Source organism: Zalophus californianus, chromosome 13 (assembly GCF_009762305.2).
Source record: "Zalophus californianus isolate mZalCal1 chromosome 13, mZalCal1.pri.v2, whole genome shotgun sequence".
Lineage (NCBI taxonomy): Eukaryota > Metazoa > Chordata > Mammalia > Carnivora > Otariidae > Zalophus > Zalophus californianus.
In genome coordinates, this window is record NC_045607.1 from 43,332,082 (window position 1) to 43,358,421 (window position 26,340).

Genomic DNA, 26,340 nt, shown 5'->3' on the forward strand with positions numbered 1-26,340 from the left:
ATAGGTGTTTTCTTGGGTTGTGATTCCAATCAATTGGAAGTGGACTCCATGCATACTTGACAAAATGGCACAAGACAGGAAAATGACAACACATATATTATCACATATTTTCTCACCCTTGCATTAAATTAAGACATCAAATTGTTACAACCAGTAGAAATTGGGCAAAGTGTACCAACAAATTCATCAAAAAGCAGAAATCCCACTGTTCAAGAAAAGATACTCAATATCGCTAGTTATCAAGAAAATGAAAATTGAAATAACAATGGGGTACAATTTTTTACCTTTGAGATTATGAAAAATAAAAAGGTGTCCAACATCAAGTGATATAGATATAGGGAAAGGATATATGTACAGAGATTGATATAGGGAAAATGGTACTCTCATATACTCCTGAACATCGTACACATTGAACGAGAAACATTGCCTATCAGTTCTACTTCTGGACATATTCCCTAGGAAAGCTCTCACACCTACGCACCTGGAGACATTGCATAAGGATGGTCATTGCATTTTTGTTTGGGATAGTTAAAAAAAAAAATCAAATGTCATTTTGTTTGGGATAGTTAAAAAAAAAATGTCCACCTCAAAGGGAATGGATAAATAAGATGATATAGTCATAACAGAATATTATGCAGAAGTTAAAAAAGTGTATGTCAGAACTAAACAATGAACATGGGTAAGATAGGAATCATAGTGTTTATTCCAAAAAGCAAGAATGGTATGTATGCATATGTGCACTTGTGGATGAATCTAACACACTGAGCCAATTCAACCTTGAATGGAAGGATACACAGCAAACTCATAATGGGGTTGTCTCTGGGGAGCCAGCCATAGAATGAGAGTAGGGATGACGGTCCAAGGGGCTTGTGATCTGTATTGTGTTTTTACTTCCACAAATCAACAAAAGGGCTGAAAACAAATATGACAAAATATTAACAGTTGTTAATTCTGGGTAGTAGGAATGTGGGTGTTTGTTGTATTGTTCTCTGCACTATTCTGTAATTTTTAAATTTCATAGAATTTTTAAAAAGTGATGAAGAATCCCTGAACGCTGACATAGCAGGTGAGACTTCCACATGTCACTGATACAAGAGAGTGGCTGAAGGAACACGGAGCCATTTTCTACACCTGGTATTGAGCAAGTGGAGAGGTAGCTGCAGAAGAGAGCCTGAGACATCGGGTGTTGGCAAGGGACCCCGTGATCCTAACCTAAGCAGTAGTCAGTGTGGCCAAGACATATTTTATCTTTCCAAGGACTCCAAAATACACAGACACAGTTCTAATGCAGTGAATCTAAACAGAACTCTTTGCTTAATGATGAAAAACTTTCAATACTACCAAGAAACCCAAGAAGTTCCAACTAATTTTAAATGACCAATCTGAAATAGAGAAAAGCCTGAGTTGCAGAATATTCTGAAAGAAAAAAGGTTTTATTGCTCTCAAATATATTTTATAACCCTAAGAATTATCTACTATGAAGATTTTCAAGCAGAGTCATTTAGCTTTTAAGATTAGGAAAGACCTATCTAATTAGTCAGCATCTGGGGGGCTGAAGAAACAGAACAATCTTGAAAACTGTCCTATAACAAATTAAACATACCCCAGAAAACCTTATTCATGTTATTAATTTACTTAATAAATAACTGCATACCAAGGAAAGGTAAATTTTAGCACAGTCCTGCCTTTCTTACATATTACAGGTTATTTAAATGGTTTGGTGTGTTGGGGTGGGGGCACTAATTAGCTTCCATCCTTAACCGCCTTTTATGATGTCTAGCAGTCTTGACTTGATGGCAGCTAAGTCCAAGCAGCAGTAGTCAAATGTCATTCAGGCAAGGTTGGGGCCATGTGAGTTACTTACTGTCGCTAAGGGTCCAAGCGATGAGATCTTCACTCCATTCCCCCTGGGCCTTGGTGTTGACTCTGGCTCGGACTATGTACTGCTCCCTGGGGTGTAAATTGTTAAGTAGCACTGAAGTCAGGTTGCCTGGAACTTTGATATTCTGCTGGTCACTATTCATTTGCACAGACCTTCTCTCCACTTCAACATAGAAATCATCTTCTGAGCTTGGAAATATTGGTTGCCAGGTCAAATTTAGAGTGGTCTGACTTTTTGGTAGGAGAATGAGACCTCTTGGAGGAGGCAGACCTGGGAGAAATCAGAAAGATCATGGTTTTTTTTTTTTTAAAGATATTTTTAAGTAAGCCCTATACCCACTGTGGGGCTTGAACTCACAATCCCAAGGTCAAGAGTCACATGCTCTACCAACTGTACCAGCCAGGTGCCCCTAGATCATGATTTTTGCATCGGGTGAAGCACAACAGCCCCAAAGGGCAGCTTTACAGAAGAACCTTGGCTTCTAGAATAATAGACAACTTCACAGACCATCAAAGAAACACAAGCTAACAGCCATGTCATACTTTTTTTTCTATCAAAATTGCAAATATTTATAACAATTCTAATTTGTAGTTTGAGTAACTATAGTAGAGGAACTCCTTTAGAGAACAACTTGGAAGTATTTTTCAAGAGCCCTAGAAATGAACGTCTGCTTTGGCCCTGACTGCACCAGGGATTTATGCTGAAGAAATAATCCAGAGGCAGAGAAAAACCAAAGTGCATGAAGACATTCATTATGGCATTATTTAATAATAGCAAACAATCAGAAGAAACCTAAACGCTCGAAATAGGAAAGTGCTTTAATAAATTATGATACAACCATCCAATGGATTAAAATAGATCTTTGGGAGTAGTATGGGAGGCCAAAAAAAATATTTCTAATGCATGAGAAAAAACTCTAGTTGCAATTTGGTAAAAGTCATGGCTACAATTGCTGAAGGGTAGGGAGGAAACTGATAAAACAGTGGATTTTCCAAGGTTGTGGGATAGGAGGGGTTGGTAACTATCCAGTGTTTTAGTTACAATTCTGAGCAATATATTTTAACGCAATTTCAGGGTTACTTCCCTGTAGCAAGAATTTCAAGCCCTGGAACGGCTGTGGTGGCAGGGCCTGGGCTCGCCCTGCTCTGATCACAGCAAGGTGCTGGCTATGACCACCCCTGCCCTGGCCAAGAACCTGGGCTACCAGACAGGCACCTGAATGCAAACAACATGGGTTTTGAAATGAAAGAGATAGGAGCCTGCCTAGTTTTGAGGCCTTGAGAAAATTCATAAGCTCTCCAAGTTCACATGTAACACAAAATGGAAATAATTATCTTTCAGACTCAAGAGAAGCACATGAGATAATGGATGTGAAAATAGAAGGAGTCAGGGACTCTTACATAACCTACTCTCCCTCCTTCCTTCATTCCTTCCTCCCTCCCTTCTCCCTTCCTGTCTTATCTTGCGTCAATGGGCACAGAAGGACTCTGTATTTTCAGTTATAATTGTAAATTGACTTTTCACTTCCAGATATTTCAAAACATATATTTCAAAACATAGAATAGGGATCCTCTAACTCATGCATTCTCAGTGGGGACACTATTGCCCCTAAAGGGGGCAAAAACTGGTTCGTGGGATACGGGAACATTTTAGATATTACAATTGCTTATGTAGGGCCACAGTTTATAAATATATCTATGGTATTAAAATTCATGGCAGGGGAGACATTAGGACAAAAGAGACATTTTGTCCTAAGGACACAGGTATCTAAAGGGGGCAGTAATTGAAGGAGGAGGAAGGTGAGGGCGGGGAGAGAGGGGAAGAGGGAGAAAAGGTTGGAAAACTGCTCTTTTCGGTCAGAAGTGAGAGAAAGGGTCTGTTTCCATACACCAAGCCAGTGACTCCCACCGGCCAGTTCTGACCCGTGTTACCCTAGGGAGAACCAGCGATCAGGTCTCACAATTTGCTTGGCATTATGCTAAAGAAATAATTAGTCTCTGTAGCCTTTGTAAATAAAATCATTATTTTAACTATTTAATATTAATACATGTATTACTCTAAATAACTATTATTTCTCTATAACCTTTACAAGTTGAAAGAGGTGATGATAACTCCTTTTGCTTATCTCTGAAGTTTAAGTTCCAAAAGAAGGCGCCCAGAGGAGGCAGGCAAACTTCTAATGACAAAGCAGAACAGAGTTGATGTTTTGGAGCACAGATGCAAATCTCCTAAGCCTAGGCCTGGTACAGAAGAGTCACTCGATAAATGGTCATTTCCCTTTTCCTTTCCTTCAGGAACATGACTTACCCTTCACCCCTCCCTACCTGCCCTCTTTCTGCCTGTGTTCAGAGTGGGATCTCTTCCCTCCGCTCCTGGCCTCCTGGTCTTCACCATTAAATCAACATACTTATAAATAGTGCAACTGCCAGATGAATTAAAAAACAAACATCAGCAAAATTCAAATGATGGGAAAAGAAGAACCTTCAAGAATTCCCTCCCACCGGGGCGCCTGGATGGCTTAGTCGTTAAGCATCTACATTCAGCTCGGGTCATGGTCCCAGGGTCCTGGGATCAAGCCCCACATCGGGCTCTCTGCTCAGCGGGGAGCCTGCTTCTCCCTCTCCCACTCCCCCTGCTTGTGTTCCCTCTCTCTCTGTGTCTCTCTGTCAAAATAAATAAAATTAAAAAAAAAAAAAAAATTCCCTCCCTACCTACCCCTGAGAACTACTTTGAAATATTCCAAGAGACTTCTAAATACATCCTGGCTGGAACATACTCTGAGTACTGAAGACAGTATCGTGTGGGTCTGTGAAGTGTTTTATGATCTGTTCCATAAATACTTTCCATCTGAGTCAGATTATGACCTTCGCCTTGGATTCATCAACACTGGCCAGAGAGAGAATTAACTACCATTTGCCTTTTAGCAGCAACCTGACCACAGAGCAGAGGCCCCTTTGATCTCTTCGTCTTCTAACTTATATAGAGTTTCTGGTGTTATTTTTTGTATTTGCTACCTGGTGAGGTCCCAGGAAACCATCCCTTATTTGTACACTGCTTCTCCAAGGACCAGAGTAGCTCTTGAGTTCCATTTGGTTCTTAAAGGATGCTGCTGGTGAGATGGAAATTTGGAGGTGGGGGGGAATGAAGGGGGGAGTCTCTGTTAGGGATGCAACTCCCCTGCAGGAGAGCACACTCATTCTGGATCCTTCTGCCTTTATGAAGTAGACTAAAAACAGGAAAATTTACCAATTCGGATAAAGAAATGGTATCTTTGGGATCCTAGGTAAAATAATAATAATAATAATTGGAGAAATAAAAGGATGTGAACTCTGAAGATCAATGTATGAACCACTCTGAGATGCTACTTGTCAATCTATAAAATGGGGAAGATAATTCTTACCCTTTAAGGTTATATGAATGAAATATATGTGAACTTCAAACTATACAGGGCTGACCACAGACAGTAACAAATGATAAGACACAGTGAACACTAGAAAAGCAAACTTTACAAGGGATCACTCCCTTGTTTCAGAGAGGGGTACCTGGGTAGCAGAAAGCTGGAGCCTAGGTTAGTGTCAAGGAAACTTCACAAATTCAAGGGACCCTCAATTAACACAATAGAAGGGCAATCGATACTAACATTGATCAATCAAATATCGCTACATATATTACTTAGAATGTATGGATCAAGGATCAACAACATCAAGTACAACTTGCCAGCTTCTTAGAGCTGCAAAATCATGAGCCCAACCCTGACCCCAAACCTACTGAATTAGAAACTCGGGGTGGGGGGCAGAAATCTGTTTTAATGAGCTCTCCAGGTAATTCTTATGAATACTAATGTTTGAGAACCACTGATTTAGAAACATGGAGGCATATATCCAATAAGAAGTAGCTTAAGGGGGACGCCTGGGTGGCTCAGTTGGTTAAGCATCTGCCTTCAGCTCAGGTCATGATCCCAGGGTCCTGGGATTGAGCCCCGCGTTGGGCTCCCTGCTCAGTGGGGAGCCTGCTCCTCTCTCTTTCTCTGCCACTCCCCCTGCTTGTGCAGGAGTGCGTGCTCTCTCTGACAAATAAATAAATAATCTTAAAAAAAAAAAAAAAAGAAGTAGCTTAAGGAGGTAAATCTAATCTTAAAAAAAAAAAAAGAAGTAGCTTAAGGAGGTAAATCGGGCTGCCTATAGGAGGCAGCTTGGGGGGTGGGGAGGTGGAACAGGGGTCTGCTGTTCTTCAGATAAAAGCTTCTCATCCTATTTGATGTTTTAACTCTGTGCACGAATTACTTTGGAAAATGAGAAATTAGTTTCAAAAATAAATAAACTGGGATTTCTGAAGTACGTATGTGCCAAGAGTCTGGCTTAGGCCCTTAAGATGGAAACAGGAAGCTGTTGGTAAAACTCAGGAGCCAAGCAGTTGCTGCTAAGTAAATCCCAACTCCTAAGGGATGGCCCTGACTTCCTGAAGGCTCATCTGCTTCCTCCTCTGTCCCCGTACTGCCGCAGACACCCTCCCCCAGGGACATAGACCAGGAGTGCAGCCCAAAGAAAAGAACTATTTGGCTCCAAGCTGCCCACCTTCCTGTCACTTTCCCACCCATTCAAAAGCAAACTCCTTCCCCCTGCATCCCCACCCACCCACTCGCCCACCACCACCCTTCCTGGTCTTCCTTCCTTTTTCCCCGTCCTCCCCCCTCCCACCCAGTGCAGGAAGAAATGCTGTTTGCTTCCACTGACCGATAGAAGCAGTTGTGAACCGTCTCACGGGTCCCGGATGCCCTTCCCCACCCTCTCCACGCCGGACCAGCTGCACGCAGAGCTCGTATTCTGTGCGAGGTTCCAAATAGCTGAGTGTAACAATCTCACTTGTCACTGCAAAGAGGGAAAGTCCAGGAAACTTAAGTTGGCATTCTTGTACATTGTTTAAAGTGGAATGCTGTTATTGTGATGTGAACTAGTGTTTGGTTTTTCAAAAATACAATGTCTAAGGGATACAGGCAATCCCCCCCTTCAGGGCCTCACCATTCCTAACACAAGGAAAATGAGGCTTTTTTAAGGAAGTTTCCAGGTTACTATGTACAAACTAATGCAAGTCTCTCTGAGCCACTTAATCACGTCTGCTCTAGGGCTTTTGTCTTTTCATTTGTAGAGTAGAACCACACAAATCTTCAACCATATGGAATAACAATTAGATTTAAGGGGGGGTGGGGAATCTCAATTAAAATAATGTAATTTAATTGCCACCGTTTTTAAATACATAGTGATTGCAATCAGGCTATCAACAGAAGAGATTCTTTGAGGGTTTGCTTACAAAGACCAGAGAGCACATTTGTAATAGTCATACCATTTACAAATGGAGGGCTCTGAAGCCATTGAAAATAGATCTCCTAAACAAATAGTATATGCATCTTTTCTCCTTAGCTATTTGCTTTAGCCAGGCTCTGTTCTCCGCAGGTATTGCAAAAGTACCGCCTTACCATATGATAAATTTGCAGCTGGTAAGAAAAAAAACTGGGCTGTGTTCAAGAGTTCTTAGAACATTTTGTGGGGCGCCTGGGTGGCTCAGTTGGTTAAGCGACTGCCTTCGGCTCAGGTCATGATCCTGGAGTCCCAGGATCGAGTCCCGCATCGGGCTCCCTGCTCGGCGGGGAGTCTGCTTCTCCCTCTGACCCTCCCCGCTCTCATGTGCTCTCTCTCTCATTCTCTCTCTCTCACATAAATAAAATCTTTAAAAAAAAAAAAAAAGAACATTTTGTGGATGTCCGCTTGCAGAAAGTGACGATGGATTATTACCACCGTATGAAAAAAAAGCTGCTTTTTAATAAAACCTAGCCTTTGATATTGTCAACAGCAACTTAGCCTATCAGCCTTCTGTCACTAGGATTCTGAATTTTGGCTGAGTCTACAATAGAATGTGAAGGGCTCGGTAACAGTGCCATGACTTAATTCCACATATCCAGGTCAGCTGGGTTAATACTAAACTAAAACCTCCTTTTGTTCTCCTTTTTGTAACTTCCTCAATTATCTACATAACAATGCATAGAGGGTCCTTTTTAGGAAATCACGGGCATAGTGAGACTAAAGAATTGGTAGGTAATTAACTCTGAAATGGAATCCTTGGCTACAGCCACTACTACCCTGGGGCAGAGGAATGAGAGTGGGAGAGAGGATTTCTCTGTTTCTATATGTGAGGAATTTTTTTTCTCCTGGTGCCACTTCTTTAGCTGGAGTCTTTCCTGTTCAAACCTTACCTTGAATATGCCGCCAAGCTTCATAATGATTAACAGGTTTGTATAGAAGCTTCTTGGATTTGATTGGTCCATCCCCAAAGTAAGGCTCAGAGCTGATGTTGATGACAGCAAAATTATGTCCAGTGTCGATCACGTTTGGGGCATTCAGGGGCTTTGGAAGAACTAAACAAAATTTTCAACAATCAGATTAGTCTCGAGTTTGATTATCGTACTTTGGTGAGGATAGAGGAGGGGTAACCTTACATTTCCAACAAAACCCTCTAGAGGCAGGTACATAGGGAAACACTGGTTAACAGCAGATGGAACAAAAGACAGGGAACGGAGTCTGACACCTGACAGACTGTGACAACTGAGTAAACCCTGTGATAGCTCTGTGGTTTCTCAGGGCCATAAGCTTCCCGTTGTTGCTCAAGCCCATGGCGCCCACGCACACAGACCCAGTTAGCCTGCAAATGACAAAGAATGACTCCTCTACTGGGGGTGCTAGAGTACTCCTCATCCATCTTGATCATGGAGTATTTGTAAGAGAAAAATTGGACTGTGCCTGTGCTTAGTAGCTGCCACAAAGCATGCGTAATGATATTCAGAGTTTTTAGAAGTTCCCGCCTATTCCCAGAACCTTTCATGACTATATCACCCACTCGTTATGACCACCTATAAACAGCAGAACTCCCCTACGTCTACCCAGGGCAGCTCAGATCCTGTATCTGAGTGTACCTGCACTCTGCCCATCCCCTTTCAGTGTGTACTTTGGCTTTGCAATAAAACTTCTTCTGCTATACTCTGACTCCTTGAATTCTTTCTCATGAGGAAGTCAAGGACGTGGCACTGGCTGGTGGTTGAGGTGTCAGGGCTCGAGAACTACCCATCTCCAGTATCACTCAGTTCTCTGTTCAGATTCAATGCAGTCGCCTGCACTGTGATCGCCTGGCTTTGTTCTTGCCCCTCTAACCCACTATCCACAAAGTACTTCTTAAAATACGATCACTCCTCTGCTCAAGACCTTACCATGGATTCCCATCATGTTTAGAATAAAATCTAAAATTCATAACATGACCTGTCAGGCCTTGCACGATTGAGCCCCTGCCTCCTCTTCCCCTCACCCAATAACCTCCAGTGCCACTGACCTTTCTTTTTATTTTATTGTGTATTTATTTTTTTTAATTTTAAATTCAATAAGCCAACATAGAGTACATCATTACTTTCGGATGTAGTGTTCAATGATTCATCAGTTGCAGTGCTCATCACATCACGTGCCTCCTTAATGCCCATCACCCAGCCCCTGAACTTTTAATTTCTCCAACAATGCAACAAGCTCCTTTCTGTTTCAGGTTCTTTGTAAATGTTGTTCTCCTGAAAGCAATGCACCAGACCTCCCACCATTCTCTGTTACCTCTTAACTGATCATTCAGCAATCAGCTCTGATGTGATTTCTTCACAGAGGCTATACCCCCCAGTTAGGCTTCAAAGAACTTAATCTTTTCCTCCATTGCAATTTTCAGAATTTATTAGTCTTAGAGATTTTGTGTGAACATTTAATATTGTTCTTCCTCTAGACCATGCATGTTCTTTCTATCTTTTCCTTTCTTTCCTTTCTTTCCTTGCTTTCTTCCTTCCTTTCTTTTTTTGGCTTAGAGCAACACAAATTTATTCTTACAGTTCCAGAGGTCAGAAGTCAGACATGGGTCTCACTGGGCTAAGATCAAGGTGTTAGTAGGGCTGTAAGGGAGCTCAAAGGGAGACTCTGTTTCCTTGTTCTTTCCAACATCTAGAAACCACCTGCATTCCTTGGCTTGTGGCCCCTTCCTCCATCTTTAAAGTCAACAACATCGTGTATCTTGAACCCTTCTTCCACTGTGATCGCTTTCTGATGATAGGTAGGTAAAATTCTCTGCTTTTAAGGACTCATCTGATTAGAGTGGGTCCACCCAGATAATCCAGAATAATCTCCCCATGTCAAAGACCATGTATTCTTAATAGGATAACATAACACCCCCATGTAGGTTAAAATTAATTCTTGCAGGATTGAAAAAGCCTCCGATATTACAATGGCCTTCCAAAGAGCCACAGTACATAAACAGATAAGCAGTACATTCATGATATTAACATTTTATGGTGAGGGGAGGAGAGTTTGGGAATAAATTTCTAAAGGGGTTCCTTGGTGAGGTGATAATGATCAAAATGTGGTAAAACACTGCAATGGACTCTAAATTCCATTAGGTAAAAGACCATGTAGGTTTACAGGTGCTGTATAAGTGTTGGTCAATTGAATTTCTAGTGAGTTCTATAGCTCCATCAGCCCATCCTTCTTAAAAATGCATACCTGTTTTTTTTTTCTCCCCAAGGATGTATGCTACATAACATAGAATCTTTCAGATTCTGCCAGTGTTTTTACTTTAGGGCAGTTCCTGAGAAGAGTGCACTTCTGTGAGTAAATTCATTTGTTAAGTCATGCTTCCCTTGTATGATCAAATAAGACCACCTGTTTGCTTAAACCAGCAAATACTTATTTTATTGTAGCTATTAATGCCAGGATCTTGTAAAAATGATACTTTTGTAAGCATGAAACAAACTGCTCCAAAAGCTTCCTCTTAGTAATTTATCATTTTATTTGTTGTCTTTTAGTAATTTGTATTGAGATATACATATTATAAAGTGCAAAAATCTTAAGTGCATTTAGCTTGAGGGACTTTACCTGTGCACAAACCCATGTAACCATTACCCAGATTGAGACAGGGAACGTTTCCAGCCCCCTGGAAAGCACCCTTGTGCCCCTTCTCTGTCAATGGGGAAATATTATCCTGGCTTTTGTCACTATCATTTAGTTTTGCCTGATCTCTAACTTTGTATAGATGGAATCATAAAGCATGTATTTTCGTGTGCTATTATGTCTACGATATCCATACTATTGCAGGAATTCTCTCTTATTGCTCTTTAATATTGACTGTATGATGTTACAGGCTGAACTGTGTTACCCCAAAATTCTTATGTGGAAGTCTTAATCCCCTGTACCTCAGAAGGTAACTCTATTTGGAGAGAGGGTCTTTAAGAAGGTAATGAAGTCAAAATGAGGTCATTAGGGTGGTTCCTAATCCAAGGCAACTATTGTCCTTATAAGAAGATTAAATTAGGACACACACACAATGGGAAAATCGTGTGAAAGTACGGGGAAAAGACAGCCATTTATGAGCCAAGGAGTGAGGCCTCAGGAGAAATCAACTCTGCTGACACTTTGATCACTTACCTAGCCTCCAGAACGTGAGAAAATAAATTTCTGTTGTTTAAGCCACCTCGTCTGTGGAAATTTGTATGGCAGCCCTAGCAACCCATTAGGTATGAATACACAATTTATGTATCCCTTATAATGTGGATGGATAATTGGGTTAATTTTAGTTTGGGGCTATTATGAATAAAACTGCTCTGAACATTGAAGACATCTTTTTGAACTTATACACTCATTTCTTTTGAGCTTATACTTAAGAGAATTGCCAGGTCATAGGTATGTGTATGCTTAACTTTAGCATATATTTTCAGTTTTCCAAAGGGGGGTTGTACCAACTTGTATTCTGGTAGTAAAGTCTTGCATCTTTTTTTTTTTTAATACTATGATTAAAGATATTGGTTAATTTACCTAATGGCGATTTTGATTTTATATCTATCAGTAAATATGACATGAAGAGGTATCAATTACTTAGTATTACAGATGCTTCTATGCGTTGATGTTGTGTGCTGTGTCTTCCACTAAAAAATAAAAATTAGAACCACTGACTCTTCTGAATCTTAGCAACATGGTTTATTTTTGACTTATTTATTTTCCATGGGCAGCAAACATTCCAAGAAGCTTAAAAATACGGTAATTTGTCTTGTCTGCATATCATTTCCTTCCTTTCAAGAACATGCAAGATATAAGAAATTGTTTTCATCATGTGAATGTTCTACTGAATAAAACAGATCAGGGTTTTTTCCAGTAATTCCAAAAAATACTAAAGATTCTGTGGCAGTTTATGTGGATGCTCAGGGTAGAGAATCCCAGTCTACAAGGCTGTATTTAGGCTAATGTTATTGGTCTCTTAAAAAAGATTATGTTCTGGACATTTGCCTTACTTCATTTATGGAAATCACCTCTCAGATAGCCCAAAGATTCCTCATCAAGTAACAAAATGTGTAAAATACAAGTCTGTATTGGTTATCTTGCTTCCTAAACTTTAACACAGGAGACTCAGAAAATGAAATGGTCTAGACAAATGGTGCAGTATTTGGAGCCAGGAGACCCAGGTTCAAAACTAAGATTTACTCCTTAACAGATGTGCTCCCTTATACAAGTTAACTAAACCCTCTGAACCTGTTTTCTGACTGGTAAAGTGGTGATAACAGTATCTGTTGCATACAGTTCTTATAATAATTAAATAAGAGGAAGTATGTGAGGTACTTAGCCCAGTGCCTTTCTACAAAATATGTCCAAGAGCTGTTAGCTGTTTTTGTCTAAATGGGCTCATAAGAAACTTCCAAATTTAACATTCCTTGTGGTATCTATGTGTACCAGCCAAGCTAACTCAGATTTACCTCCATGTTCCTTCTCCCCATCAAGCCACAAATGTATAGCCACCTACTTAGATTAATGTGCATTTTGAAATACTAATTCATAGCAGGAAGAATACTTACAATGCTGAATATGTGAAAAAAAAATTATTCATGTTCATTATATAGCATAGCCTGGGCTTCAAAATAAGTGAGTAATTCTCAAAGTATTTTCCAACTTATTTTGTACAATAATGAATAGGAAGTCACAACAATGATGAAGTCAAACTTTTCATGTACTAAAACACTACTAGACATGTTGTGCCAGACACAATTCCAGGTGTTTTGCATATTTAACAAATCTTCACAGTAACCCTGAGAGGTAGATGAACTAAACTTCATTGTCAAATAAGGAAAGGCTCAGAGAGATTAAACTCATTTGCTCAGGGCTATACACAAGGTTTCTAGCTATTAGGGACAAAAACCAAAGCCCAGGCTATATGACTCCAAAGGTCATCTACTTAATCCCTCCTTTCCATTTTCATGCATATATAAAAAAAAAAATTTAAGGTGTAGTATCCTAGAAAATATCCAAAAAGTCATTTTAGTGTTCAGATAACATTTCTATCTGGGAGCAGCACCCAATGATACATAAACACAGTGCATCGAGGATGCAAGCTCTTCCTCTACAAAATGGAGCTTACCTTTAACAGAAATGTTGAAAGGCTTTTCCACCATCCCAGCCACAGTGTTCACACTGCAGACCCAGACTCCTGAGTCAGGGGGGAGGATGCGGTGGATAGTGAATGTGGCCACTGACAGATGACTCGTAAGGTTGAAGTCTTTTGGCTGGAAGGGTCAAATACAAATAAAAGCTTCTAGGGAGGCATAAACACACGAAAGGTCCATAACACTGACCCCATCTCATTGTTTGATAAGAAGTTTTCTAGGAGAGATTAAGAAGCCAAATGCAACACTAGTATAATCACTGGCTTATTTCCAAAGCTATTGTAGTAGCCCTGAAAGTTTATATTGGATTAATGCCCTCTCAGATCCTGCTGTTGTGTTTGTGTGTTTGGGAGTGTGGGGTAAACACTTACAGGCTAGGAATCTAATTCCTTTAAACTGCTCTGGTAAACATTTGTCCCTTCCCTGTTTAGTACAGAGATGGCTGGGTGAGAGGACAAAATGGCTTCCCAAAATAATTGAGGAGCTATCGAGTGGAGTATCGTGGGAAAAATCAGGGCTCTGAAGACACATGGACCTCAATTCACATCCCTACTCTGCCACTCTTGACCAATCCCTTACTCAAATTCAGCCAGCCAATTTCCACTTCTATAGAAAGAGGACAGGGAATATTAAGCAGCATGAATACAGCACGGTTGACCCTCACTAGATGGTAGCTGTTACTTCCATTAACTCAGGAAAAGGCCAACAAGATTTTAAAAAGCTGTCAGTTGGCTTCACTACCTAATGAGTTGAGTGGAATCAGGAACATCTGATGTGTAGAAACCAGTAATGGCACATTCTACATATCCCGCTCCCAGGAGACCACTGGCATCTACCCTCTTGTCAGGTTGATTTTCAGTCATCTTTGAGAGGAAAAAAAAAAAAAAAGATAACCATTTCAAAATGCTTAGATAAGAAAATACATCAACTTCCTGAGGATCTCTGGTGACACAGAGAATTTTGGGGAACTATCTGTGCTGCATTTGAGACTGTTGGGAGAGAGAAGGGGAACATATTGAAAAGTTGCTTAGTCCTTTCCAGCAAAGAAGAACTGCTTGGACAACAACCTAATCAGTGCTGAGCACCAGCAACAAGGGCAGAGTGAAGAGGTCGGGGGCCCAAGGAATGTATTCAGATCTAGGGGATTCCATGGTTTATGGTTTCTGAATGGGAAGTGTGAGAGCAGATCTATATAGAATCAACCAAATTAGGCTGAACTCCCCTCTTTTATACTCTAATTTTTGTTCCAAAGAACACAAGAGAAGTAGACCAGTCATCAGAGTTCCATTTCTTGATAGCACGTGGTAGGTAACATGAGAATCTCCTGCTGATTCATGGTGCCACACCTTGCCACACCCTTTGGTGGTGGCCACAAGACCACCTCATTCTTCCCGATATGAGAAGTTAGAACATGGGGATATACGGTGAGGAGCAGAGCCTGCATAGACTGACGTATACCTCTCAACACACACAGTTGGAAAGTTCTGCAGGATGAGTGCGATCGGTGGCACTCAGCTTCCTCAATTCCACTGTGGTGGTCTCTTTCCAACCTTGCCCTGTGGTACTGGCCAGGCTGCAGTGACTCTGCTCTACCTCCCCAGGGACACGGCATTCGGTCCAAGATAACAACACTCTGGCTTCGGACGATGCAAGCCCCGGGGTTGGATCCAGCCTGTAGCAAGGGGATTACCCATTGAAAGCATCTAGTGGTGTCAGGAGCCAGATTAAGAATAACTCTTACATGGAGCACTGTCCCATCTGGCTTCACGAGAGTCATTTCTTCATTGGCAGGTAGTGGCCAGCCAGACGCTTTGCAGATGGGGTTAAATTTACCACTGTTTACTTCTATGTGATCCGGCAAATCCTCTATCTTTGGGATCATCCTTGGCGTGCCTGCATGAGAAAAACAGCTCTGTGAAATCTAATCTTTGACACAGCAGTGACAGTAATAAAAGCAGCTACCATTTGGCAAGTCACATCCCAGGTAAGAAACTTGCAAGTATTATATTGTTTTATCATCACATAATAAATTTGTGGGGGAACGCTACTGTGGTCCCCATTTTACAGATGAGGACACTGAGGCTCAAAGTCCAGAATCAAGCTCAGATCTGTATGAATCCAGAGTCCTCACTCTGCCTTAATGCTGTGCTCCCCTCAGTGGATCTGGGATGGACAGTCTTATATTAAAATGATCATCATGACCACATCTTCCCTGGCCTTACTTTTCAGCTCCTTTTTACGTTTTAAGAGAATGTTAACAAAAACAAAAGCAAAAACAAAAACTAGGTCCTCTTGGACTCCGCAAACAATCCCACAATATTGCTGACCAACATGATCCTCCATTTTGATATACAAGACACAGCGCATTGAATCTGCAAGTAGCAAGTGATGAAAAACATTCACACTTACATGCAAGAAGTGAAGTGGAATAGAACTACTCCCCCAAACTGCTTCTAGGCAACAGCCCAATCACAAGTGTTGCCGCCAATACCGAAAGACGTCTCTGATATCAACAAGGGTATCAGGACTCCTTGCCTAATACCTACATTGTAGAGAATGAATAATCCTGAAATATAACAATTTTATTCTGAATTGTAGGGTCTTAGAGAACCTCATCCCTTTGTAACTACATGTGAGACACAGTAGAAAACAGTCCAGCACTTAGTGAAGACTGGGGTTATTGGAAATGCCCCCCAAGAGCAGCAGGGACTTACAAGCTGTTGGACACTTGGGGGGGGGGGGGGCGGTGAGGGTAGGCGGGGCCACGGTAAACACAACATTCATATTTTATATTGATGTCCTATTTCCCGGGCCTAGAACACAATGAGTAAAGGGTATGGAGCAGGAAGGGAAGAGGTCTAAGAACTACAAGGGTAATTCCTTGACCTGTCTGTAGACTTGAAGGGACGGTGATTAGAATCTACCAGATTTTTCGGCTTAAGAAATTATTTGCGTAGGAACTTTAAAAAGGGCTTTGACACTTTGAAGGCAGTTAAGTCTTTCCTGCACTGTCGCCTTGCATTTCCTGCAGTCCCCCGGAGGTGAAGGTGGGTGCACAGGTGGAGATGGAGCAGAAGCGGGCGGGGGTGGGGGGGTGGGGGGGTGGTGCGGGGCTGCTCTCTGAAAGCCAGGGGCCTGGATCTAGGTCTGAGGTGCTCACCCCTTTTGCAACTTCAGGCTCAGAAAAGAAAAGCAGGCATGAAATTGAAAATTCAAATCCTTCAGTTTGCTAACTGCCTATTTTCAACCCAATCCTCCAGCAGCCCCAAGGCCTTTCCTTCCCTTCCTAGACCCTCCCAGGTTCCTGCCCTGCGGCCAAAACTCCGAACACTGGGGGAAGAAAGTGAATACGTAAAACTAAGCCAAAGCCTTTGAGAAAACAATTGTTGGTATTTTCCTCCCATATTTGTTCGATTTTAAAAATGAACAGAGAAAAAGCCGTAAAGGTCTTGGTCTTGCTGCTGAGTGTAGATTCCTTTCTGTAACATTTAGATTTGTAGGATTGGAAAAGTAATATATGTTCATTATTTTTACATTTTGAAAATATGTAAAAATGTGTTTCTTTTAATTTTAAAAAGTATATTCTAGGGCAGGAATGAGCAAACTTTTTATGTAAAGGACTAGACAGTAAATATTTTCAGCTTTGCAGGCTGAAAGTTCTCTGGTAACTAACTACTCAACCCTGATGTCATGTGCAAGCAGCCATAGATTATAAATTCTAAATAAATTAGTGTGGCTACGTGCCAATCAAATTAACAACAGACAGTAGGGAAATAAAAAGGATAAATGCTACAATACAGTTAAACCTCAAAAACTGTATGGTCAGGGAAAGAAGCCAGCCACAAAAGACATCATGTGTGATCCCATTCACAGTTTATGAAGTGTCAAGAATAAGTTAACCTATAGAGATAAAAAGTAAATTCATGGTTGCCAGGGGTGGGAGGAGAGGAGAATGGGAGTTATGACTAATAGGTACAAGCTTTTTTTTGGTATGGCAGAAACATTCTAAAATTAGATTGTGGTAATGGTTGCATGACACTGTAAATATACTAAAAATCATTCTATTGTACATTTAAAAGGAATAAACGTCATGGTATAAAAATGGTATCTCAATAAAGCTGTTAAAAAAAATAGCAGACTGGATTTGATCTGTGGGTCAGAGTTTGTGGACCCCTGGCTCTACAGTAATTTCTGAACTAGAATTACTTAAAATTTCGTTTTGAGGCTTCATCTTTTCTCTTTTTGCTTCTTTTTTTTTAATCTTTCTTTTCAAAAATATCCTTTGTCCATATCCCTCCAAAGTAGTTCTTCCCTGTTGTATGTATCCTGGGAAAAGATCGTTCCTGGGGAAGGGAGCAGATGAGGTAGGCAGAGCCCCCAGCGAGCCAGTGTCACTCTCTGTGCCACAAAGAGCACATGGTTTATTCCCAGTGGAAGGAGAAATGAAGGCCAGTAGGAGGGCCTGTAGTAAAGAATAAGAATGTTGTCCTTTAGGACTTGGGATATATTCTTCCCAACTTCTGGATGGAAACAGAAGGGGTTTGAGGAATTTGGGCTGCTGGGGCAAGAATTATAACCAGCAAAGCTCAGTTCAGACATGCTAAACGTGGCCCTAACTACAGTGTTACCTTGCTTTACCTTCATTCTCACACTGGAGCCCTTGGCGTTCTGGAGAGCAGAGACATCCTTGGAACCGATCACACAGCTCCCCATGGGTGCACCTGCAACTAAGCTTACAGTCTGGCCCGTAATAACCCGGCTGGCAAGCTGTGAACCAAGACACCAGAACCATTGTTAACAGAGACGAAGGGAGAAAACTAAGGCTGTGGGTGGCTAGGAGGTGAAGTTAGTACTGCCTCCATAAGGCCCACAGAAGAAAAGATCTTCCTCTATTTTCAAATCCCAAATCCTGTCTGGATCGGACCTCAGAGCTCTGCTATCTACAGCCCACTGAAAACAAAAAACAAAAAACAAATCTCTATGGCCTTCCAACTCAAAGTGTGGTCTCAAAACCAGCAGCGTGAGCACCATCTGGGAGTTTTGGGAAACGCAGGCTTCAGGAGCCAGTCCACCACCTATGGAATCAGAGTCTGTGTTTTAATAAGAACCCCAGATGATGTGCTTGAGAAGCACTCTCTATAAGGTCCAGAGTCTTAATTATGAAAGCATCGTTAACTTGGGATGAAAACATCTGTGATTCAAAACCCTGTAGCTCAGCCCTGGACAGCTGAGTCAACAGTCCAGGTACCTCCCACGCTATTATCTCCAGCAAGCTGGATCTCCTTGGTATACCTGCTAGAACGTTTTTTGTTCAAGGGTGTGATTGGCACATACCTTCATTGCATTGCAGACCCTGCCAACCTGTGGCACAGGAGCACCCATAGGGGTCTGGGAGACAGAACACATAGGACTTGCATCCCTCTGCTCCACTACACCTTTCTTTACAGGTTCTGCCAAATGTGTGCAGCTCACAAGCTTTGGGGGTGGGGGGAGAAAAAGATGATTCAGCGTCAAATATTCAACCCCTTGAAATGTATGCATCTTCTTTTACGGGTCTCCCCTAGACTAGTGAAGATGGAAAATAATCCAATCTCAGCTGTGGTATGGACAGCCTTACAGTGATTGGCAATAAAGAACCTCTAGGAAAGGGTACCTTTTTCCAGTTCACACCAAGGTCCCACAGGACCTAACACGGGCCATTTAGTTTCTGTTCCCAGTGGTGTACAGAGTTAAAATTCTACATCCAGCAATGATGGCTTTTTATTTTTTTAAATTTTATTTTATTATGTCATGCTAGTCACCATACAGTACATCATTAGTTTTTGACGTAGTGTTCCATGATTCATTGTTTGTGTATAACACCCAGTGCCCCATGCAGAACGTGCCCTCTTTAATACCCATCACCAGGCTAACCCCTCCCCCCCACCCCCCGCCCCTCCGAAACCCCCAGTTTGTTTCTCGGTGTCCATAGTCTCTCATGGTTTGTCTCCCCCTCCAATTTCCGCCCCCCCCCCCCCCGCTTCATCCACAACTTACTCATCAAGCACTCTTGACTTACCCTTCTCACAGGTCTTCCCCATGAACCCAGGTGGGCAAATGCATTCTCCTGTATCTTCGTGGCAGACACCATTGTTCTTACACTCAGTGCAGACACGGTTACATTCAGGTCCCCACTTCTGAGCTTCACATCCTTTTAAGGAAAACAAGGCTCTGGTGAGTAGAGCACACTCACTCCCCAAACCTTTACTGAGCACCTACAACATGGCAGTCATTTTAGCGGACACTAGTAAATGAAGAGAAACAAAATACAATCTCTTAAAAGCTAACAGCCTTCTGTGGGAAACAGACATGGAAACAGGTAATAAGGATAGAAACAAAGACAAGGAGGGGCACCTGGGTGGCTCAGTCAGTTAGGCATCTGCCTTCCACTTGGGTCATGTTTCCACGGTCCTGGGATCGAGCCCCGCATCGGACTCCCTGCTTGGCGGGGAGCCTGCTTTTCCCTCTCCACCTTGCTCGTGCTCTCTGTCGCTATCTCTGTCTCTCTCTCTCAAATAAATAAATAAAATCTTAAAAAAAAAAAAAAAAGACAAGGAGTACCTAATCCCGTCTTGGGGATAGAAGAGGGTATAAACGAAGGCTTTCCCGGAGGAGGTGGTATGTGAGAGAGGACTCTGCATGACCACATAATCAACAAAGAAGATAGGCTGCAGAGTGTGTTCCAAGCAAAGGGGAGGCAGGGAAGGAGAGCCTGGCATTTTTCCAGAGCTGCAGGTACAATCAGAGCTAGAACAATGGTTTTCCAAGTGTGATCCCTGACCAATAGCTTCTCCATTACCTGGGAATCTGCTAGAGATGCAAATCTCCAATCTCAAACTGCATCTGAATCGGAGGTGGCCTAGCAATCTATGCTTACCAAGTCCTCCAGATAATTGTGATGCATGCCAGAGTGTGAGAACCTCTGGTCTGCAGTCTGTAGAGACAAGATTCAGCTCAGAAGCTAGTAGCATCCACCTGTTTTCAGGTAAAAAACATACAGGAGGTGAAAGAATATAACTAAGACCTAAAGTACAAGAATGGTAAAAGGCTTCTAGATTCTTATTTCCTAGATACTCCTTTCTAACATTTTGTGATTTTAGATGGTTTTTTGGGTCCAAAAACACCTTCTGATATAAAGAAAAAACGCAAGGGGGTTGGCATGACCTTTTGTGGTCAGGGATTTAAATTTCACATCTGAAAGGAACTAATGTCTTTGTCCCTGAATGTTAGTCTCACGGTGGTAAGCTTGGACCTGTGCCTACAGCTGATGTAACTTTATAATTTCTTTGGCAAGAACCCCTGGTTATCAGTATTTTCTCTAAAATAATCAGGAAGACTGTCTACACAGACCCTTTCTTACAGACTTCCATTTAATAGATAAAGCTACAAAATGTCTAAAAGTTAATATTTACATGCCTTAATATATAAAGGGAAAAATACTTCTGCACAATTAGTGATTTCTTAAGAGCCAGACCACAGGTTATTTGCACGTGTTGAAAACTAATGATGGCAGCTCATGGAGAAGAAAATGGGCGTCCTGTTACATTAAACTGTCTCTAGCTCTCTACTTATCTATAGACCTTTCCCAGCTTCTCCCCTCAGCCTGGGAAAGACAAAAGAATAAAGCTTGAGGGGAAAACTGGAGTGACCTCCTGGGGATAGAGAAGCTAGGAAAAGAGTTTGTTGATAAGCAACAAGATGTGATCAGGCTTCTGCGATTTTCATCAAAAGCCCTGAGTTTTTCTATTTTAGGAAACCAAATATTCGTGAATACGGAGAGAAATCCTATAAACTCATTGGTTGTTTAAGAAACTTCTTATCCTTGTATTTTCATACCAACACAACGCTGGGCACAGAGTTATGTTCAATATATATTTGTTGAATGAACAAACGAATGAATATAATGCAAAGAAAAAGAATAACTGTTCATGAGTTAGAGATTCCAATCATTAGAAGAATGACAGAACAGCCCAAATACTTAGACCTGAGTTGTTTAATATCATGAACACTTGGTATAGCGAGGAAAAGCCAAGGCAGGTTTTTCTTTCTATAAATCAATTTCTTATAAAAACTAATGGTTGATAGTTACTCCCCACTTTGATAGTTGTAAGGGGGGGGCAGAGTGTTTATACTAGTTCTAACTAGTGAATGTTAGATGTTATTTATTTATTTATTTATTTGAGAGAGAGCACGAGGGGTTAGGGAAGAGCGGGGGTCGGGGGGGGGGAAGAATCTTAAGTGGGCTCCGTGCTGAGTGCAAAGCCCAACGAGGGGCTTGATCTGATGACCCTGAGATCATGACCTGAGCTGAAATCAGCAGTCAGGGGCTTAACTGACGGAGCCACCCAAGCGCCTCACAGGAGACTTAATGTTTAACTAAATATTAGACCAATCCAGAAGGCCCAACTCATCCCCATGTATCAGATACCTTTAAGGGAGACTGCCCAGTTCACTGTATGCCCCCTTTTAATGGGAAGGAAGCTGCTATTCAAGTGTGAAGTCCTAGAGAGCACTGTGGTATGCAGCTCCACACTTGACTATGGCTCACTGGTCTAGGCCAGGAGACATCTGACATATATTAGGCCAATCTGATTCTTTATCCTGGGAATTCAAATTTAGTAAGTAAAAGAAACATTGCTGAAGCACAGTTAGGGTAAGAGTAGCCTCCTACAGAGAAAGTCCATCCACCCCCATCCATGCTGAGCCCCAGATCTTCCCTGGGGCCTATCTTTTCTGTCAGCTGTTCCACCAGTTTTCTAGAGTCCTTAGTATACTTCCAACCAATCCCCGGTTTTTGCTTAAGTAGCCAGAGTCAGTTTCTGTTATTTGCAGCTAAAAATCCTAACAAACAAATCACTGCAGATTTTGGCCTCTCAGTCACTTACTCCGGACTATCAGTCTGGTGAAGGCCGAGGTGAAGAGGTTTCCTCCTATGTACCTGGCTGAGTACACTCCAGCATCCTGGGGCTGAGCGTGAGGCAGATGCACTTCTAAAATATCAGGTACTTCGTGCCGGGGCACTGAGTGGATGAAGGAACCTTATAAGGGAGAAGAGTGGAGAACAGTGGGTCACACGCAGACACTCCTGTTTCCCTATCTGGTCTCTCCACTTCATCAGCTCTCCCTGACTGGATACAGAAAATGTGCTCTAGCATATTGGATGTAGAAGAATGAAAAGGCTGAGCCATGCAATGCTCTCCCCCAAATTGAAAAAGTTATGGTGCTAGAGCAGATAGGCTAGTCTACACAATCTACCAGCAAAGGTATGAACATAGAGGTAAGGCTAAAGTGCTTATCTTCTGCAGGAAGAGATGAACAGGCAAAGGCATTCCTGCCACTAATCTATTAACCAGGAGATACCTAGAATCACTAGTCCAATATGGAAGTCCTAACCACCCACAGAACCCAGAAGAGGCCCCATCAATATTTCAGCTGGATGAGGTGACTGCCACCAGGTGGTGCCAAACCACAGGTGGAACTGGACAGATTTGCTCATTCTTTTTTTTTTTAGATTTTTTATTGTTATGTTAATCACCATATATTACATAATTTGTTTTGGTGTACTGTTCCATGATTCATTGTTTGTGCATAACACCCAGTGCTCCATGCAGAATGTGCCCTCTTTAATACCCATCACCAGGCTAACCCATCCCCCCACCCTCCTCCCCTCCAGAAACCTCAGTTTGTTTTTCAGAGTCCATCATCTCTCCTGGTTCGTCTCCCCCTCTGACTTACTCCCCTTCATTCTTCCTCTCCTGCTATCTTCTTCTTTTTCTTTTTTCTTAAAATATGTTGCGTTATTTGTTTCAGAAGTACAGATCTGTGATTCAACAGTCTTACACAATTCACAGCGCTCACTGTAGCACATATCTTCCCCAATGGGAACTGGACAGATTTGTAAGACACATTTGGACTCCCAGACCTACCACCAGCTGGCTTCCCAGGCTCCATCTGGTAATTTCCTTAACCTTGCAATCAAGCAACCCTCATTTCACATGGCTGAATTTGGGACCTCACTTATCACATCATGGGAGTTTATTGTACATTCACAATTTCATATTATATATTCATAAGTATAGAATGTACGTACATTCATATATGTATATAAATCTCTATTTCACTTGATTAAGCAACCGACCACATTGCCTAATAGAGCTTCTTTAATAAGATTCTACTGGTTTGCATTATAACAGCTTTGCTTCCAACATCTGCCCCCAAGACTATACCAGGATAATGACCCAATATGTTTCGTGCGATCTCATGTCTCACACCATGGTGCTGGCAGGAAACGAAACACATACTCACCATTTTTGTAAATCACTGCATCTTCTTCTTTAGTCAACACCTTTTTGAAAGATATGTTCACATTATCTCCCCTGTCCACAGTCATGGTTAAAGTAGCTGGTAGGAAGGAAGCTTTTAAAAGAGAGAAAGAAAACAAATAAGAAAATGAGGTCACACATTTTCTCCAGGAGCAACTGAACTTTGAACTTCAGAAGATGGGGGCTGGCACTTGCCAGAAGTCAGCTGATTTGTAACAGGAAAAATAATGGCAGCTAATGGGTTTTAAACTTCGTTAAGGTTTTGAAAAATGTGATGAAAGGAATAGTCATTCTCTCCGTAAAAAGGTAAATATATATATATATATATATATATATATACACACACACACACACACTATACATATACACATTTTTTCCATACAACTAGTTGGGGAGATAAGGACTTTATGTTGATTAATATCTGATATCAAACTAAGACCTGATATTAGCTATAAACTATAGTAACAATGAATCAAACACCCTTCTCCAATCCCTACCAAGTTTTCTCACAGTGGAAAATAATAGAAATGGTTAGATATTTGCCAAATGGCTCTTCCCTTTTGGGTCATGGTCCTTTTGGGTTGTATTGATCCAACTAATTCTAATTGCTTTGGAATGCTACAAGCATTTCTCGAATGGAATCAGCACAATGCTGGACTTTTTACCAATGGTGTAAATATTGGACTATTGGACAATAAGGCAAAGATGAGATCCAGTATCTTCCTCTGAATAATATATATAAATATACATTATATAATATAAATATATAATTAAATATATAGACATACACACATACTGACGTAAAAATCAAACTGGGCAGTACTGGGAAGACCCTAGGGAAGCTATTGTATATTTGGCTTTATAAAACCCTTTTGGAAACATCTTTCTTTGTGTCAGTCTTGGAACACAACATTGCCAGAGTCCTTTGGTTTGTTGGACAAGATGTATGAATAAAATCTTCTAGCATTCTTCCAGCCACAATTGAATTCCCTTAATTTACACCATAATCTACAGAGAGCCACAATTACAAGAATAAGGGAGGATTAACTTTAGGCTTTATTGAGGTAAGCCAATTTTTAAAAATTTCAGCCTTATTGAGATATAATTGACATACAGGTTAAGCCAATTTTTAAAATTTAAGGATCACCACTAAAAGAAGAGAATCAGAATATATGATTTTCCTAAACATGGAGGGCAGGAGAGACATAAGGAGAGAAAAAAGCCCAAATAAAAATCACAGCATACAGAAAAGATAGATTCTGCCAAATGTATGTCAAAAGCCAGAGAATCCTAGAACGAATTTTTAAAAAATACACACACACACACATATATATATACATATATATGTGCCCTTTTTCACGACCTACACATTAAACATAGTAACACATAAGACTGAGGGAGAGAAAAATGTATGCCAGACTCACTAACTGAAAGAAGCTTGTATTGTAATATTTATGTCAGAAAAAATAATTTATTCCAAAGCCAAAACAAAATTTTAGGGATAAAGATGGTCTTTACATGATGATATAAAAAATGGAAGATCTAGTAATCGTGAACTTATATATGCATCTAACAACAGCTTCAAAACCCACGAAACAGAAACTGACCCAATTAAAGGAAGAAACTGACAAATCCACAAGCATTGTGGAAACTTGCAGAAATTGATGCATCACGGACCAAAAATAACTAAGGACAAATAAAGAAAACCTGAGTAATGCAATAAAGATCTGTTGGCTATTCACGGATCCCTGTACCCAGTTATAAGAACATGTGTTCAAGAATATTGCCTCCTTTATTAAGCCACAAAGCACATCTCTATAAATAACATAGAATCAATATCCTGTAGAACAAGTTCTCTGACCAGAAGCACCTAAATTAGAAATCAGTAGCAAAGCACCCTGTGCCCTAAGGTTTGGATCCCTATGGCGTTTCAGCCTAAGAGCAAGCAAGCCTGCTGCAGACCACGGGGTGAATCAGCCTTCCTTCCTGGCTCCTCTGTGGCTCTCAGACTGGTGGCTTGAGAGAGGCTGATTAGGTACGTGCACACCATGGGCTTAGAGGGCTACCCTGGGGGCAGAAGATGCCTTGAACTACACTCAGAAGTACTCAGCTTTAGGTTCCTCTGCCTGTTCTCTGTGCCTGCACACCCAGGCATGGTGCCCTGCCAGGACAGCCCCATCAATGTGTTTGGTGACATGTGGCACATCTAGAGAGAAAATGGGATAGATCCAAGGGCAGTGTGAGCACTCAAAGAAGACAGTCCTGGGCTTGAAGCCACTCCCCACCACTTACTGGACCTCTCTGAATGAGTTACTTAACCTCTGAACATCTCAGCTTCTTCGTCTCCAATTTAGAAGTAAAAGTACTCACTTTGAAAGGTTGTTGGGAATATGAAATGATATATTCCAAGCCCCCAGGTACTTAGAAGAGGTCAGTATCCTTTCCAAATAACAACAAATGACAACACTGCTGAGCTGACATTTGTAATATGGAGAACCGCGGCAGCTTTCTCACAGTTCTAAGATGGATCAAGCATGCAGGGAAGGCACGCACGACCAGCAGGGAGACCTAATGGGGCTCCTGCTCGCAGTGACAAGGGGCTT

General features: G+C 41.4%; 1 protein-coding gene across 4 annotated transcripts in view; it reads right to left on the bottom strand.

Annotated features, from left to right (window-relative positions):
• The window catches only part of TEK (TEK receptor tyrosine kinase), a 92,864-nt gene that overhangs the window by 19,547 nt on the left and 46,977 nt on the right, over positions 1-26,340 (bottom strand). For all 4 annotated transcript variants that reach the window (XM_035723697.1, XM_035723699.1, XM_035723698.1 and 1 more), the window contains 10 exons: positions 23,721-23,831; positions 22,301-22,453; positions 19,435-19,566; positions 18,711-18,851; positions 18,015-18,143; positions 15,118-15,269; positions 13,352-13,496; positions 8,130-8,291; positions 6,616-6,750; positions 1,865-2,152 (listed from right to left, as the gene is read on the bottom strand). In XM_035723697.1, coding sequence (XP_035579590.1) covers positions 1,865-2,152; positions 6,616-6,750; positions 8,130-8,291; positions 13,352-13,496; positions 15,118-15,269; positions 18,015-18,143; positions 18,711-18,851; positions 19,435-19,566; positions 22,301-22,453; positions 23,721-23,831 — 1,548 coding nt within the window. The remainder of the gene's footprint in view (positions 1-1,864; positions 2,153-6,615; positions 6,751-8,129; positions 8,292-13,351; positions 13,497-15,117; positions 15,270-18,014; positions 18,144-18,710; positions 18,852-19,434; positions 19,567-22,300; positions 22,454-23,720; positions 23,832-26,340) is intronic.